The 18,018-nt window shown below is 33.5% G+C and overlaps 1 protein-coding gene across 2 annotated transcripts in view; it reads left to right on the top strand.

The window, feature by feature from the left end:
- LOC140051226 (protein Wnt-7b-like) overlaps window positions 1–11,237 on the top strand; it is a 41,670-nt gene extending 30,433 nt beyond the window's left edge. The window contains exons 3-4 of one of the 2 annotated variants that reach the window (XM_072096360.1): window positions 283–545; window positions 7,756–11,237. In XM_072096360.1, the coding sequence (XP_071952461.1) occupies window positions 283–545; window positions 7,756–8,217 (725 nt within the window). In that variant the 3' untranslated portion in view covers window positions 8,218–11,237. The remainder of the gene's footprint in view (window positions 1–282; window positions 546–7,755) is intronic. The other variant, XM_072096361.1, reaches the window with a different exon arrangement.
- The last annotated feature ends 6,781 nt before the right edge of the window (window positions 11,238–18,018 follow it).

The raw sequence follows: 18,018 nt of genomic DNA, 5'->3' as shown, positions 1-18,018 counted from the left end.
TAATTTTCATTAAAAGAGTGTATCTCGGTCAATTTCCTTCCAAATTTCAATGACATGGTTCTCTTTCACAAGTGTTACCATTATAATCTTCCATTTTGATGATGTCATCATGGTTTTAAAATGTGCTCATATTTCTAATTAATCTAGTGATGTTCAAATCTAGTATTTTTTTTCTGCTTTTCAGAAAATATTTACATATACAACAATTTGTTAATTTAAAAGGAAAAAAGAAACTTTTCAACTTGTATACAAACTTATTTATTAATTAATTTTTCTTAACAGAAAACAAGGAGATAGGATATTTACAAGCGATGACATCAGCTGGCATAATGTATGATATCACAAAGGCATGTGGTAGCGGTAACCTTATGGAATGCAGTTGTGATAATAGAAAACGTCAAGGGGAAAAGAACTTTACCTGGGGAGGATGCTCCGATAATATTAGGTATGGCGAATATTTCGCAAAAGATTTCATTGATGCCTCTGAAGAGGGCGACACAGCAGCAAGTTTGATGACACTTCATAATTATGAGGCTGGAAGACAGGTAAACATTTTTTTCAAATATTGTTCTTCTTTTCTGTCTATTCTTATAATGTTATTAGTAATCTATAGTGGACTTACTGCCTAATAATACTCTGGGGTGGGGTTATATGCCCTACTAAGTTTAGGATGGACTTATACTCTATGATGGACTTTACTCTATGATGGACTTATATTCTAAATTGGACTTACTCTAAGAAGATAGACGTATACTCATGGTGGCCTACTCCAGTGTGGGCTTATACTCTAGGGTGGGGTTTAAACTCCACTGTGGGCTTATTGGTACCCTAGTGTGGACATACTCTATAGCTCTATAGCCTCTTTGTTTATATTTTTATTTAGTTATTGAAATCCATAATCATTTAATTTTGCACATTGCTAAAATGTATGAAAGTACCATTTACACTTGCAGATGTTTCCTTATAATTGGTATGTGTTGAAATGTTAAAAGAAAATTGTTGTGAAGTTGACAAAATCATGGACGATTGACTCCCTAAAGGGAAACTTGTAGCCAGACATTTTAAACAAATGTGCCAATGGAATGCAAATCATGACTTAATAGAATGAACTTGCTATTTACAGTGTATATGTAGGTTCAATGTCTCCATAAAGGAAAGACTAATTATGTTTTCAAATGTAATTTTTAGAAAATCATGTGTACTACTGTAGATGAAATATGACTTACACAAATTTAATAAAGATTCAGATTTCTTATTTAACAAGCAATATACAAACTACAATGAGATCAAACAATTATTAAAATCACATCATTATTTGTCTGCGACACTGACAGATCATGATTAAAATTACATCATTCTATGAAAAATCATTATTACTGTAGGAAGCCTCATGCAAATATAGATATTCTCTGGCAGATTGTATAAGTTACGCTGCAGAAAGGGTATAGTACTAGGACAGATGGCTCACCTATAACATGATAAGATAAACATTAACATCAGCATTTACCTCCATAGCTTTGATCTGATGGTGAGAGCAATGTCTCTCAGCAAATATCTCAGATCTACAGCTCTTTGTTCTAAGTAATATTAGTCAAATCTTTCAGGATCCAGCTCCCCTTTTGTTTACATTATATTTGAAGAAAGGGGAAGGGCTCTTTAAATACATAAAATAATTACACATTGTGGTGTACCATACAACAAATTTCAAGTTTATGACATTCAAGTCTTGTCATAAAACTGCTGAAAATTAAAGCCGTCTGTCTTCTCCTATAGGTGAACAGGGGTATAAATCACAAAGGTAGTTATTAAGCAAAGGGCATGTTGTAATCAATCTTTCTTAAATCTTACATCAATCTTGCCATCAGACAGCATTTGACTGATTTAAGGTGAAGAGGGGGTAGACCTTAACACAATTCAATCAGGCCAGTTGGCTTGCCAACATCAATGGAATTTATACCATCTGATTAAAGACACTTATAGATAGTAAAAGATGCTTAGTTTGTTTTTACAAATGCTGATTTAGTATGGAGATACATTGGTGGTGTATAACAGAGGGTTACCTCACACATCTTCTTGTAAATCATGGTTTATTAACTTTCAACAGGGGTTTTAGGAAAAACAATATGGATGAATCAACTTTCAAATGAGACTTTAGGCCTGACTGTAGTTAGAAATCGGTTAAACATATCCCCAAAATCTGAGCAAGTTTTTGAGGACATGTGTATGCTTACAATGTAATAAACTACTGTAATTGAATAATTATATTAACTATACCTAAATGATCTAGCACCACACTATATACAATACCAAACTGTAACATTCCTGGTTATGGGGATTGGGGGTGAGGGATAGCGTTGGAGTAATATCTGTTATAATATTTTCATATTTTAACATTCTTGAGTACAAAATCATGTGCTTTTACTAATCGATGATGCAAAACGCTCTATTTTCTTTGTGTCTCTGACAAAACCCCATGTAAAGGAAGACAAATTACCTCAAAATCAAATACTTTTATATAAATTAAATGTTGTATTTAATCTGTAGGCATGTACTGTAGTGTGGAAGTAGGTATTTAGGAAGGTCATAATGGAATCTAATTTAGTGGTGATGGATTTGACAAGAAGATGGTTCATAAATCGTTTAATCAATTAAATTCATGCTAGAGTCAAAATATTTGTGGATGTACTAATTGCTTTACTCTTTTAACACCTTAAGCTTTGTTCACACTGGTATTTAATCTATACTACTACTACTACTACTATGGATGTATGTTGAGTTTTTTTTACGTTGTACAGTATTGTGTATGGAATGTGCTAGATGTCCCTTGATAATTTCTAAATTCATATAATACTACTAATAAACCCAATCATCATGTTTAACCTGTTTGTACCTCAGCACTTAATATTTACAGCAGTTTTGATTTGTTAATTAACAAAGCATAAAAACACATCCATCATAAAAGGTGACAAATCTGTTATCTATTCGCATGCTATCCTGCAATGCGCCTGGAACATGAATTATAACGCCATTGCAACATAATTCGTGTTCAGACATTTTTACGAGTTTAGATTTGAGCAAAATTTACCAGTTGTTATACAAGGTAACGCTGGCTGTCAAGTCAACGACCTTGCGACTATGATTTTATTTTCACAGAAGATGCCAAATTTTTATTGCTGTTTTTGAAATATTTTTAGAAAGTATCGTTAAATATCTTGTCTGTGCTGTTTTTTTGTTAGTTTTTTTAAACAAAACTTTGATTAATGTATCGAAAGCAAACTTTAATTTATAATCTTTTCTGTTACAACTTTCAAAATTGGTTCATGTTCCAGAAATGTTGTTGTTATTATAACATATGTAGCATAACTTAAATCATTATATAGCTGCAGGGAGATGTACTGATGACCTTAAGACTATTACAGAAAATGACTATCATTTACCAATCTCACAAACTACCAAGTGGTAATTTTTCTTTAGCTTCTTCTAGTCTTACCCGAGTTCAATTCTCAATAAGGCCTAGTTTACAGGTTTAAAAATATAATTGATTGAAATAGATTGAAATATATATTTATACTGGGTAACCTCTTCAGTCAAAGACTGGTCTTTCAGAGGGACCAGTTGGTGATCAGGGGCTGTGATGTACTAATACACCGGGGTAACCCCCTACTCGTCTCAAAAGATGTACTAGGTTCCTTAAAGTGCACACGAGCTAGATGTGTACACTGGACCTACGGTTTATAGTCCTTATACGAGAAGACTCGTTGTGCCACCAGAACCATGGAGTGAGTGAGCCTCGAACCCCTGCCGATGTTATGGCTACGTAATTACGGTTCCACTGTCTTAACCGCCCGGCCACTCACTCACTCACTAACCGCCCGGCCACTCACTCACTAACCGCCCGGCCACTCACTCACTAACCGCTCGGCCACTCACTCACTCACTCAATTAATACTTAGGCTTTAGTACCATACTCAGGGGCAGATCAAGGATTTGAAAGTACTAACATAATAGTAATGTTATTATACAAAAATATCAACATTTTATTTTCTAGCTGTCAAATATGGGGAGTGTGCATCCCAAGCACATACACCCCTAGATCTGCATCCGACCCCTCCCATCTTGCTGTATTTCGTTTCATTTTTAAATTACAGTATATCATGTTGTTGTCCTTTTTATACTTCCTTCTGATGTAATTCTGAGTAGTTAACCCTGAACAATTTCTTAATTTCCTTTATTTCTAAAAAAAAAGAATAATTTTTATGTTTTTATGTTTATGGTATTACTCTACTGTATGCACTGTAGTGTAATACATTGTTTTCTGGGATAATCTCCACCCATTTAGCATTTAGCAGGAACTTCCAATTACCTACGATGTTGAGGGGCTTCTGAAGAGTTTATCACCATTTCAATTGACGTTACAATATGGCAGGAAGTGATCAATGACTGAATGTCATGATTAACTATAAATATCACTTATCAAAAATGTAACAGTTTCTCATTCATACATTTTGCCAATATGGTATTATTTACTAGGTCATATTTTTATAATACGATAATAGATTTCAGGGCTAGAATTAATCTATTTACCCTTTCTGACAAGTTACTATAGTACTGTATTTAGGTTTTCTCACCTCTTATCCCCTGTGGTATATCTGTACGACCCCAGTGGAGATTGAGGACATTAAGCATAGGGACATAAACATCTCCTTTTCACATATAAAAGTATGCAACATCACCATATGACTAGTATTATCTTCATGTTCTGCAATGTATCTGTAGAAGAATCAGTGTATTACACATTCTGGTACTAGTAATAAAACAAACACATTTGTACAAAGTTGTTACACAAGTTGACTCCCTGTAGGCCTACAGACATGTCTCAACCTAAAAGCTCACATGCACTTGTAGCATACCGTATATTTCGGTGTATAAGTCGCACTTTTGACACGCAAATTTGACCTTTAAATTAAGGGTGCGTCTTATACACCGAACATAAATGCCTCACCACACAGAGTGTACATATCGTCACCTCGTTGGCTAGGCCTGAGTAGGCTAGGCCTAGCTACAGTGTACTAACGTAACGGCAACCTGCTTCTTCCTAGTTTTCAAGGCATTTTAGCGTGATGTTATACTAAATATGATGAAAAGATTTGTTTATTATGGAGATGTTTTAGGCGCTCCGATAAAATTTCATTTCTAAACGTTTACGATTAGAATAGTATTTATTTATAAGTTATACGCACGATCGCCAATCGCCGTACAAGCCCTTCTTGGCGGCCACATGTTGTACGGTATTCGACTAGTATATTCTCCAGGTGATTATAGCATGGACCTAGCGTACACACTTCTCGGATACATAGATACTAATCGAATACGATTGTCCGTGAAAACGTGCGCCCTCCCGAAATGATCGAGCGAGGCTAGCCCACACACGTGCGTGTTACACACACGGTCATGCACTCGATGTTGCGCTGCGGGTGCAAAATTCATGAATAACAAGTTAGAAACAACTTGTTGAGGCTGGGCGCGGCCGAGCCTTGGTAAGAAAAAACTTAAATAAAGGACGCCGTTGTAGATATAACAAAATATATTATTACAATAATATTTATTACAATTTAAAAAAAACATTGTTTTGATGAAATATAAGGTGCGTCTTATACATCGACGATATAAAAAATACCGATATTTTACTCTCAGTTAGGGGGTGCGTCTTATACACAGGTGCGACTTATACACCGAAATATACGGTATCTATTAATTCAAGTAGTACTGTACATATGACAAAATTCTCTTTAAATTAAGACAATATACTTGACCAGATTTGACCTTTAAACTTTAAAATAATGAGTTGATACCACACACCACTCTGGGTGTATATTTTACAATTGATTAGCAATATTAATATTATTTTGCACATGGAGACGTTTGATGTTTAAACTAAACTTATCCAGCAGGTTTCTTGGTATGAGCCATCTAAACCCCAAGTATCATATTTGTTTTCTTAAGAGATTGTTCATAATTTTGTTTGTGAATTGAAAGCTTTAATTGTCTACACTATCAAACTAGTTTGACCAAAAAAGTGTGATTTGCCCAAATATGGTAACGATATGGTAGTGATATGACATTATCATGTCCATATTTGTGCACATCACATGGACAGTCCATGGCCATCTTCTCCAGGCAGAGAATTCAAAGATATGTCTTTCGGAGAGATAGCAGCTGGTCTACTTAAGGAAGCTATGATATTTTATTTTTGGACATCTTCTCCATAAACTTTAACAAATATAATTCCTTTATATTACTAAATTTATTTCCGTCAGCGTTTTCATAAATATATTCTTTTTTTCTTGTCTTATGTGGTATCGTCCTACTTTTATTTCTTCAACAATAAAATTATTTCATTTACATAAAATATATTCTTATTGAAAAATGCTTCGGCCATATTATCTAGTATTAACTCAATCTTCATCTATCATCATAATCGTCAATATTGCCAAGACATCATCATCACCAATAGAACTGTGATCATAGCAGCATCATCAACTCCTCCTTCACTGTATCTTTGTCACTTTACTGCATTACTAGGTCAAAAAATTGTAAGAAAAAAGACAAAAGATTGTTATCATATGGTTACATTAGATATTCATTAAGATAAAAAGCGTGACCCCTATCATATTTATTTTCTTTAAAAATTGTATCAAAGTAGAAATTAATTTAATTTTATGACACAAAATTAATACCACGAAATACATATAATAGTCGCTGTCAGAGATATTAGTATTTTATTTGTTTCAATAATATTTGTAACAGGGTGGTCTAAACTTTGGATATCTCTATAACTTGTTAAGAAAACTTACAAATAGAGAACAGCATTCTGTATGCATTAATTTACATGCTAAAGTGAAATAGATAGGTTGGATGAGTGCAGGTTTATAAACATTACTGTATATTCTAACAGCTATGAACGGTAACAGGACGCGCTTCATACATGGATACCCAGCAGCGAGTACAGGTGTTTTACTTTATATATCTACTGCGGCTATTTAGCCTCTGGGTATAATACAGATTTTGCCAAAATGTCAGTAGAAATGGCAATATTTTATGATAATTGTGTGTTTTATTTATTTTAATAATCTGAACTTGCATTGTAGATCAGTGGCACACGTTGACAATACAAAGGTGGATCATGTATTACATTAATAGAATAGTATTAAGTTGACATCTTTTTGGGACACACACAGCATTCCCATTTATTTATAGGAGGGGGGGGGGGGGGGTCACCTCAATAGGATTAGGAGTTGGCTAGAGTAATAAACCATACTGAATTTTCCAGTTCATTTCGCTTAAAATAGAGATGTCTCCTGAATAGGGTTCTACTATTAGTTAATGTTTTTGGAAAAATGAAAACATCTTTTTATATAATAATTGACTACTATCAGGTAAATGTAGAAATAACTTTTCCAACACAATACACAAGTATTATAACTGTTAATTAATTTAATGTTTAAATAAATCAAGTAATTATGTATTCTCCATATCTTGGTTTAACCTTAATTCTGATATACAGTAATTTGATATAATATATATCGTCGTTAGACATTGCGCGTCTTACTTACGTGTTCTGTGTCCTTTTTAATGTTGTTGCCATCATTGTTTTCGGTTTTTCTTTTTGTCTTTTGGTCTATATGATATTATATATAATGATTTTATAATTCTCATCTGTAGATATTTTGATATGTTGATATTTCGTTTTTCCAGATTATTAAAAAGAATATGGGATTGAGTTGCAAATGCCACGGAGTATCCGCAACATGTACGTCAAGAATTTGTTGGAATTCAATGCCAAAATTACCGACTATCTCAAGTATGCTAAAAGAAAAATATGCAAAAGCGCCATATGTAAAATATTCAAGTAGAAAAGGAAAATTACGTCCAATCAAAAAGGGGTACAAGAAACTATCACCAGAAGATATCGTATACTTGAAGGAATCGCCGAGTTATTGCGAAGAGAGCAAAAGGCACGGGTCGAGTGGAACGCACGGACGTTATTGCAACCAAACGAGTTTAGGTATCGACGGTTGCAAACTACTTTGTTGCGACCGTGGCTATCAAACAATGGTGCAAACAGTACAGGAAAGTTGTCATTGTCGCTTTCTGTGGTGCTGCAAAGTAGAATGTGACATGTGCGAACGTGAACAAGAATTACATATTTGTAATTAAATTAGCTTGCCGTTATTGTTATGAGAAGATGCTTCAAACAAGTTTGGAAAGCCAGTGTGTTGTAATAAATAAGGCCTGATGTTGGAACTAGCGTTAACTATTCACAGGTTGTCAACTATGCAAGCAGACCTACTACAGTAGGTTGGCTGATTTGGATGGAGTATGGAACGCCAAACCAAACAGGCCCCACACAACGTCTATTGCACAATAGAATATTGGTTACATAACATTATATCAATTATCTTTGACTTTGATTTGAATCACCTTTGTAGAGACATACGTATATAGAGACCAAGAACAATAGTATTATAGCATCATAAATGTATTTCTTTAAATGTAGGCTTATGTCCACTAGGAACTTAAACCAACTCAACTGTTTTGATGTGCGTTGAGTAACAAACTGTATTTCTGTGTTTGTTTTCCCAAAGTGAAATGCAGATTATAACTCAAAACCTTGAATTGCATCACACATGTAGTATATTTATTGAGGCTTATATAGCGCATAGATAATCGAACCATCACATTGGATCATTTCTCTTCTGTTGTTTGAAAGTTGGCTCAAGTGCTCTAGCATTAGTCCCTTTAAGTCAGCTCTTTTTACGATCTCCATTTGGCATTACAACTCTGTTGATCCCCGTAACTTTAACAATTGACAATAAAAAATGTCCGGAAATCATGATATTCTATCCCTCAAAAAAATGCAGTAATGCAGGGAAAAGCACTCCAAAGGGGCTTTCCAAATGGGTAGTTGCATTAGGGCTGCTTCCTTAAGCTCTGGCGCCCCCTGGGTTTAGCCAGTGATCGCTCGTAGAAGTTACACCACCACTGTCAGTTCAGTTGAGGTGCTTTCAGCTACAGGTTGATATAAGCCTACCTTTATAGTAATACACATGTAGTTTCCGTAGTCCCATGCATTTATAGAGTTCAAAATAAACATCTGTAATATCAAAATACATACTTCTTCAAATGCACTCATTAAATTACAATAAAAAAAATGAATATGACATATTTAAATGCGTATGATTCACTATCTTTATAAATTTATTATTATTGTTAATTTAGCAAACATTCTAATATGTTTAAAATATCTTCATTTTAAAATGTTAAAACATACTCAAAATGAAAAATGTACAGATTATTTACACTACCTCTATGAAATGATAGATTAAAGTGAGCAATACTATTATGATTGAAAGAGCAGGGGTTTTGAAATGTCACCATTTAAATACATATGTAACTAATAAAATAGGATAATGTTTTACAGTGTAACAATATTATGATATTAAGTTACAATAATATGATTGATTGAAAACAATTTGTTCTCATTTTGAAGAATCTGTTTTTTTTAAAATAGTAATTTTAGCAATAGAGGGCGGTATTATTTATAAGTCTATGGTAGTAGAAAATTCATCCTTGGATTAGTTTTAATGTATATTTACCTTTAAATATACACTGAATTGATAAACTGCTATACTTCAATGCACCTTGATATATGAATACCCCCTACACCCAGAAAATGAGCAGGTTATTTATTGGGACTTTATTCAATGTTGTTAATCAATATAACTCAAATTTTATTTGTAATATTTTGTTTGTATACACCGGGTCTACATATACTGTATATCATGGAGAATTAGTCTGGGTTCCAGACGGAGTTTTGACTTAATAGTAGTAAAAAGATAAATATTATATATATATGGCATTTCATACGTATACTACTTGAGGTGTATTTCAGGCCCAATTTCAGGTTCTGACGAACACCGAATGCCGTGAAATAACTACAGACTTGGGGCTAGTCTAATGGAGGATATATATACTGTTTGTATTATCCATGAAAATATACATAGTACTTATGGTAATACATTTCTTTGGTTTGGATTTTGTTCCAATTATTAACGGAACATAAAATCAGTATACAGTAAAGCCCCTACTTTTGGACACCCCTATTTTAAAGGTCACCCCTATTTTAAAGGTCACTCCTATTTTAAAGGTCACTCCTATTTTAAAGGTCACCCCTATTTTAAAGGTTACCCCTATTCAAGGGCACCTCTATTACAGTGACAACTTTCTGTGAAATGAACAATTGCCAATAATATTCTTGAAGACTATGACCAACCCCTATTTATAGGAAACCCCTAGCCTAAGCTCATTTGTTGGGTGACGAAGGGATCTTACCGTAGCCTAAATAGCTAAATTTTAATGATTAATATTTGTGATCATTAGTCGGTATACATACATTATTGCTTGTACTTCCCTTTGACAATGTACAGTACATACTTACTGCTTTTTTTTTTTTTTTGCTTTGGATTTTTTTTTAATGATTTACGGTACATGTATCCAATTACCATATCCCCTTATGTATACACTAGCTCAGGGTCTCATAACGTTTTCCATATTATGATCTTGTTAAATTATTAAATTTACACATGTTTGTCATTTCAAATTACTTACCAACAATATTTATTATATAAAAAAATAAAAATGTAGTATTGTAATATATTTATGTTGGGATCCTTCATTAAAAAAGTTAAAAAACATAGAGCAGATGTATGGAGTGATATGCTTGTACAAATTGTATATTTATTGTTTTATTGCTTACATAAAAGCAGTGATTTACATAGTGTAAAATTATTAGAATATTATTATTATTTAATGGAGAAAAATATTACAATGCTTCTTTCGGGCAAACAATGTCTGTTTTTAAAGTTTGTATATAAATAAATCTATGTAAGCAATTGTGTTTCAAACTCTATTTTTATTGTCTTTTTAAACACAACTATAAATAGCCTACTGTACATTACATTAGAAGGCTCCTTTGGGACACTCATTAGACACTTTTCCATGAAACAAACAAGGGAGATAGTTGTTTTAATAGGATGCTGAGCTCCGGAGATCAAAAGGTTTATATGTGGCTGCGACAAGATCAGTTCCAAGCTCCTTAACATTCACCGTGCGCCGTGAAGATATGTACATATAGTACAGTGTATTATTGGTATTTGTCGCAGCCAGACATAAGATAAAAGGACTGTTACGAATCCCTATCTTGGCAAGGCGAGCTCAGTGTCCTGTTGTTAGATTTCCTTGTTGAATTACACTACAACCCCTATTCAGGACCCCACTTATTTAGATTTCCAAGGTACCCCCCTCCCCCTTAATAGGGGTTCTATACTGTAAATGGATGTTGGTTTTGCCATCATATTATTACCATTGACTTGTAATGCCCGATTCACATGTACTACACAATCAAATTGTTCTTCACATGTTTATACTTTGTTACGTATTAATTATGTACTACGTACGTGTGAATCGAGTATAAAGCTCTGTCTACACTATCAAACTTTATGGTGACAAAAAATGCGATGCGCCTGTATATGGACACGATGATGTCATATTACTACCATATTTAGGAACATCACTACCCTATATGGGCACATCAAACTTTGTCCAAATATTTTGATAGTGCAGACAGAGTTTAAGAACAAACCTAATCAATGGCAATGTTCAGCAATCTATATAAAATAAATAAATTAATTTGTGAAATATGAAACATGCATGTACAAAGAGTACACATAATTAACTCTGGACCTACCTTACAATGAATGCCTAGGAGTTGGCTATAAACAATTTAGTCATATTTCTCTTATTATATCATCATTACATATAAAGGCTAAGGTCATTAAAAAATATTGCATGGTAATACCCGTGAGTCACAATCAGATAAAGAGTGTCACAAATTACATATATCATCTTGATTGTTTTTCTTTGAAGCAACAGTAACCACTTCAAATGTTACTCCTCGGATTTCATTGGACAATGAGGCTAACAATTGGACAAACAATTTCAAATACAGTATACTGTACCCAAATAGGGTAAATGAGTTTTTAACAGTGCAGGAAAAAATTCTTATATACTTTATTAAAACCTTGAAGGAATATCGAACATATTAATATTTAATAATTAATTAATTAATTTTAATGTATTGTTATATACCATTGAAAAACATTAAAATCATGAAATTATCATTATTTTTTAATTGTTGACGTTTTGTAAATTGTTCTATTTGAAGGAGATCAGACTATCGTGCCTTTAAGGATACAAGCAATATGGGACAGACATGTCTCAAACCCATGCCTCACATGTTAGTCCGATATCCCATACCATTATGCCGTATTGCTTAAGTTGTTTTTCTCTTTTGTGACGTGAACCACCACTTTCTTTCATATCATAATTAAATACAAAAAAATCAGTAATATTTGTCTTCTTATATGTTATTTCTTTAATCAAATTGTTTCCTCCGTGGTTGCTTGCTTAAGTTAGTATTAAACCATATACCGGTAGCTTCTGAGTATACTTCGATTGTTAGCCTTTTTTCCAATGTTGTCTAAAACTGCTGGCAGTAAAATCGAGAACTTCCTCCTCAAATGTTAGAATGACTTACGATGTCGAAATGTAGAAGCCAACACATTTTGTTTTGCTTTATATTTCATTCATTTCAAAGTATGTATAAGTGTGTGTGCAAGTAGTTCTAATTACTTAATTAATTACTTGGAACTAACTTAATTAATCACGTAACGACTTAATTGATCCAGCCTCTAATCTTACACATACCCTCTTCGAATCAAAGTTACCTAGGTTTTTTTTGTATATGAATCACCCTCAACTACCATGAACCTATTCTGTACTTTTGTGGGTTTTTTCCCCAAATAGTCAGGTCACATTGATTGTAATTGACTGTTTCCAGAGAACCCGTATGTTACGGTACCAGTAAATATCAATGTTTGTTTTGAGTGTTTGAAACCAATACAGTAAATTAATAATTAGATTAACCAGGGAGTTGTTGGATTAACTGTCATTGATTACCAAGAAATGTAGTTGACACCCTAAAATATTAACATGGAGGATATTAAAGCCCCTACAAAAAATGGAATAAAAGAATACGTCAAGTGTTATTCAATTCAATGAATTGAAAAATACCATCAAAATCGGGAAGAGATATGTAAAAATAAGTAGATAAATTGTCAATGATTATATCAAGGAAAACAACACCAAGTCCCAATTTAATATAAGCAATAATATAAAGAAGATGGAGAGAATATTCAACCTTTTAAAAGTACACAAGATACAAGATCGGGAAGAGATACATAAAATGACAATTGTAAAGCACTGTCTACACTATCAAACTTTATGTGACAACAAAATGTAATGTGCTCATAATAATGAACACGATGACGTCATATTAGGCCTACTACCATATTTGGGCACATCACACTTTGTTTTTGTCAAAAAAGTGTTATAGTGTAGACAGAGCTTTAGTTGAGAGACTAATCAAGGGATTATAATTATGAAGGCCCAAAACATATTGTATAAATTGTGTAATATTTCATGGGTATTAGTTCATTACATCAGTGTCCGCCTCTCTCTCCCCACACTTCCCCCGCCCCCCCCCCCCTTCTCTCTCTCTCTCTCTCTCTCTCTTCCCCATATATTTATGTTTTCATTTATTTTTTAATTGATTAAAATGTGATGATTTGCATGCTGTGATTTTTAGTATAAACACAGTATGATATAGGTTTGTCTTCCGTTATGAATAAATAAATAATCATTTGTACGTCCTGTTATTAATTAATGACAAAATGCGAGACCTTCATATTGTAATTTTAATAAAAATAAATATTGCATAATGACATATAAATATAGAATTATAAATAAAAAAATAAAGTGATTTTTGTGAAATATTTTGATATTTAGTATTTTTTCTAAATTTTAAAAGAACACAATTTGATAAGATACAATAAATTGAAAAATTCACATTGTCTTCTTATGAGCTTATTTGCTATATCGGCTGCCTCATCCTTCAGAAAAGATGTTTAGCTGCTGGTTATATTTACGATGTACAAGTAGAACTATGCAGAGCAACCTGTATGAGCCGCACGGCAGTGAAATCTCTAAGCCACACAGATGATGGTATTTGACAAGTTCTTTTACTTCTTTTTCTGATCCCTGAAACAGTTCTTATTTAATGTTCCCAATTTGTTAAGCGTGGTTCCCACTAGCGACGCAACACAAGGACGTAACGCAACGCAAGTGAATTGACCAATCACAAGCGATGGCTTATTCGCTTGTGATTGCTAACTGTCTATAACTTCGCTTGTCATTGGTTAAAACGTTTGCGTTGCGTTTACGTCCTTGCGTTACGTTCTAGTGGGAACCAATCTTAAGTTATTGTAATTAATGTATGCTGTTTTTATTTTATGAACTGTTTCTAAATAAATGTTGTTGATTGATTGATATTGATTGATTATGAGAATGTAAAATGGTCCATGTGGGAAGCAGTCACGAAAACCACAATTGGTCCTCGATTATAAGCCTATCTTGTGCGGTAAGTTAGATAATGGTGTTTATACATTCATATGTTATACATTATCAACAGTCCAGTTGCAGCAATCACAAGCGAATAAGCCATCGCTTGTGATTGGTAAATTCACTTGCGTTGCGTTACGTCCTTGTGTTGCGTCGCTAGTGGGAACCACGCTTTAGTGGGGGGGGGGGGGGGGGGTGGCAAAAGGCTTCCTACTTTCTAGAAGTTTTATCAGATAATCTTAATCTTAATCAGTATCATGATCACACTCCTGATTTCGCCATTTTACCTCTAAATCTGCATTAACAATTCTAGCGGACATATTAACATGTCTGATTGGTTATAAAAATGTGACAAATGTTGTGTGACAAATGTTATTTGACATTAATCAGTGAATGTTGTGTCATTCTTATCTGATGATCACAATGCTTGTTATCAACTTTTACAGGCGAGTTTGAGTAATCAGACGTGATTGTGTGTGTTTCTTGTAAATTACCTCTTCTTCCACCTAGCCTCCTTACTGGCTGTCAAATTACCTATAGTACCTATTTCATGTTTACAGACAAACACAGAAACGTAGCACATAGTAGGCATACTTGTTGGATTAAAATTCTGACTTGAACATACGAAAACGGTGTCACACAATGGGACTTTAAAAACTCCAATGGAACATCCGCTACTTTACTTTCTGTATTTTCATTCATAAACATTCATTATTCAACATACTTTGGATTTGATTGAACAAAATACGAATAAATTGGGTACGACCTAATATTTCCGTCACTATCGTAGGATGAAGGAGAGGATAGCTTATTTCGATAAATATTCATGTTTTTTAAAATACAAAACATGAGTATGATGATGACAACGCAATAACGCACACACATTCTAAAAATACCTTGGTGCATTTTTTTTGTGGAAAATCTTAAATGTCCAGGATTTTATTTCTAGTAATCGATTTGCACCGCACACAAATGAAATGCTACGAATGGCGGGATGTTCTTTTTAATTTGATAAAATTAATTCATTTTAATTTAATAAAATTACGAAAATAATTGTTCTGATTTTGAAAATTGTTGACTCTTGATGCATTTTTACGGTTTATCCACAACGTCATTTGTCCACAGATGTCAACAAGCAAGAAGAGGGGTTGTTGACAGAATGTCTACTAAAAGTGCATTCTTTCCCCCTACCTGCCACAACTGATTGCTTCCAAGAAAATTACCCTGATGTAATCCAGATTTCAATGTTTTAGTTCTTCAATTCGACTTGACCTTTGTCTTCTCAATACCCTGATTGGTGTCGATTCTTGAAGTTGTTCAACGAAGGGTTGTTTTTATTAGATCTGCTGATGAGATGATAGGCAAAATCTAGGCTGTTGCTAATGACAGACATGCCTTCCCATGGGGATTGTCTGTTGGCATATGGCACACACATAGGGGACAATGTCGGTCTAGGCCTACAGTACGTGTTGTACTGTAGATGGATGGTTCAAAGCAGAGAAAGATAGACTTACGTTCTTGTGTCAAGGTTTAGTCAATTATCATTGAGGTGTTGCTAATAATAAATGCGTAAAGTGCATATTTATAATTTTACAACGGGAAATCAATAATATAGAAAGAAAAGTCAACAAAAACTCAAGCAATACAAATATTCATATTTATTATTGTTGTTAACTTTTTATAGATAAATGTCTTTCTTAAGTTGGATATCCTTGTGACGTACGCAACGCATCGACATAGGAGCAACGCACGTGAGTTGACCAATCAAAAGCGACATTTCGATGATCCATCGCGTCGTGATTGGTCAAATTACTTGCGGTGGACTTACAACCTTGCGTTGCATCCAAATGGGAACCGAATATCACTACGGCTTATGTTGTGTAGACCTTAAAACGGTGAAATAAAAATGAAACAACATGAAAAACAACGAATAAATAACGAGGAATGGGAAGAGATCGTGATGAACTTGACCATATAACAGCCCACGGGGTAACTTCAAAACTGGAAAATGTTACATTACTTAACTTAATACATTTTCATAATTAATTTCTGCGACCATTAAAAACAAACGCAGTGAAATAAAGGAAACGGCAAACATGCCTGTAGGGCAGTTCGATAGTTACAATTCTTGATTTGATAATTTCTTCACCTTGTATATTTCAAATTTGTTTAATTGTTCACAAAACATATGTCTGGAATTTTTAGTTTGTCTTAATGAAAGGTTAAGGTGTTGTGTGTGATTAAGTCATACCGCTTTTGAAGTAACAAGGGGATTTCCTGAGTAGCTTCGGGGAAATTGATTTCTTTTGACGGGGCGTCATTGAACACACATAAAAGAAATTACTGATCTTCCGAATAAAAGTGCATGCTTCTATAATCCATAGGCTAGATCTGACTACCATTATTATAAAGAAGAAATTTAAAAAAATACAAATTGAATTATACGAAATAAAGTATTAAAAAAATTGCATTACTTTCCGATATACATCTTGATTATTCTGAAGTACCACCTGTACCAAAAGTTCCCTTATCAAGTGAAATCAGTTTTAATAGATTGTCGTGTAAAGTTAAGTTAAAAATCCAATTTTGTACGATGCAAACAAACCACACATGACCATTGTAATACTGCAGAATTTAAAAGTTAAATTGTGTGGTATTTGTCACAGGTGGATCCTGGTCCGGAGGGTAGTGCTACAGAGAGTGAAGACAAGTTTGATTTCCCTTTCTTTTCATTTTGCTTTCAAAAGGCAAACAATAAGGACATTCCCTCCCTAGGTCCAGATTCTGTATGCAATATTGAAGACGCAGATTTGAACATTCAACAAACATTTTAACATGTCCACCGTCTATTATGTCTTGTCTTATATGTATTTTCTTGTTTTTTTCATTTTTACTGCGTTATACTTAATGATATATTGTGCTAGGCCCAACCACTCACTTTTCAGTTATTACGGATTGGACCCCATTGGAAATAAGTTTACTTTTTTTTCGACTTAATGGGTTATCCAGGTATTCTTTTTATACATTGTATATTTTAACTTTTATGTATGAATATCGAATAAAATCAATCAATCAATCAATCAAGTCTTTGTGGCAATCTACGTCAAAGCACTATATATTATAGTTGCGATGAATTAAAGAATGCCACGGAGATTGGAGATTACAGTATGTATTGCAGTATCAAATCAACGGTTGTTGATGTTGTAATGCTAAAAACAATGTGGCACATCAAAATGAATAATTTTTAATCACAGCATAATCATAACAAAATAAATTTAATAAAACACTGTTCTTTTTATGTACGTTTTGACATTAATCCCAACTATTTTGAAATTATCAAATAATTGTATTTGTTCATGAATATTGTTTATTTATCCTTACTGTTTATCTTATTTTATTAATTCTGTTCTGACATTGATCTGAATGCATGACATTGCATTA

The sequence above is a fragment of the Antedon mediterranea genome, chromosome 6 (assembly GCF_964355755.1).
Source record: "Antedon mediterranea chromosome 6, ecAntMedi1.1, whole genome shotgun sequence".
NCBI lineage: Eukaryota > Metazoa > Echinodermata > Crinoidea > Comatulida > Antedonidae > Antedon > Antedon mediterranea.
Note: the sequence above shows the minus strand (reverse complement) of the source record. Positions and strands in the feature narration are given on the sequence as shown.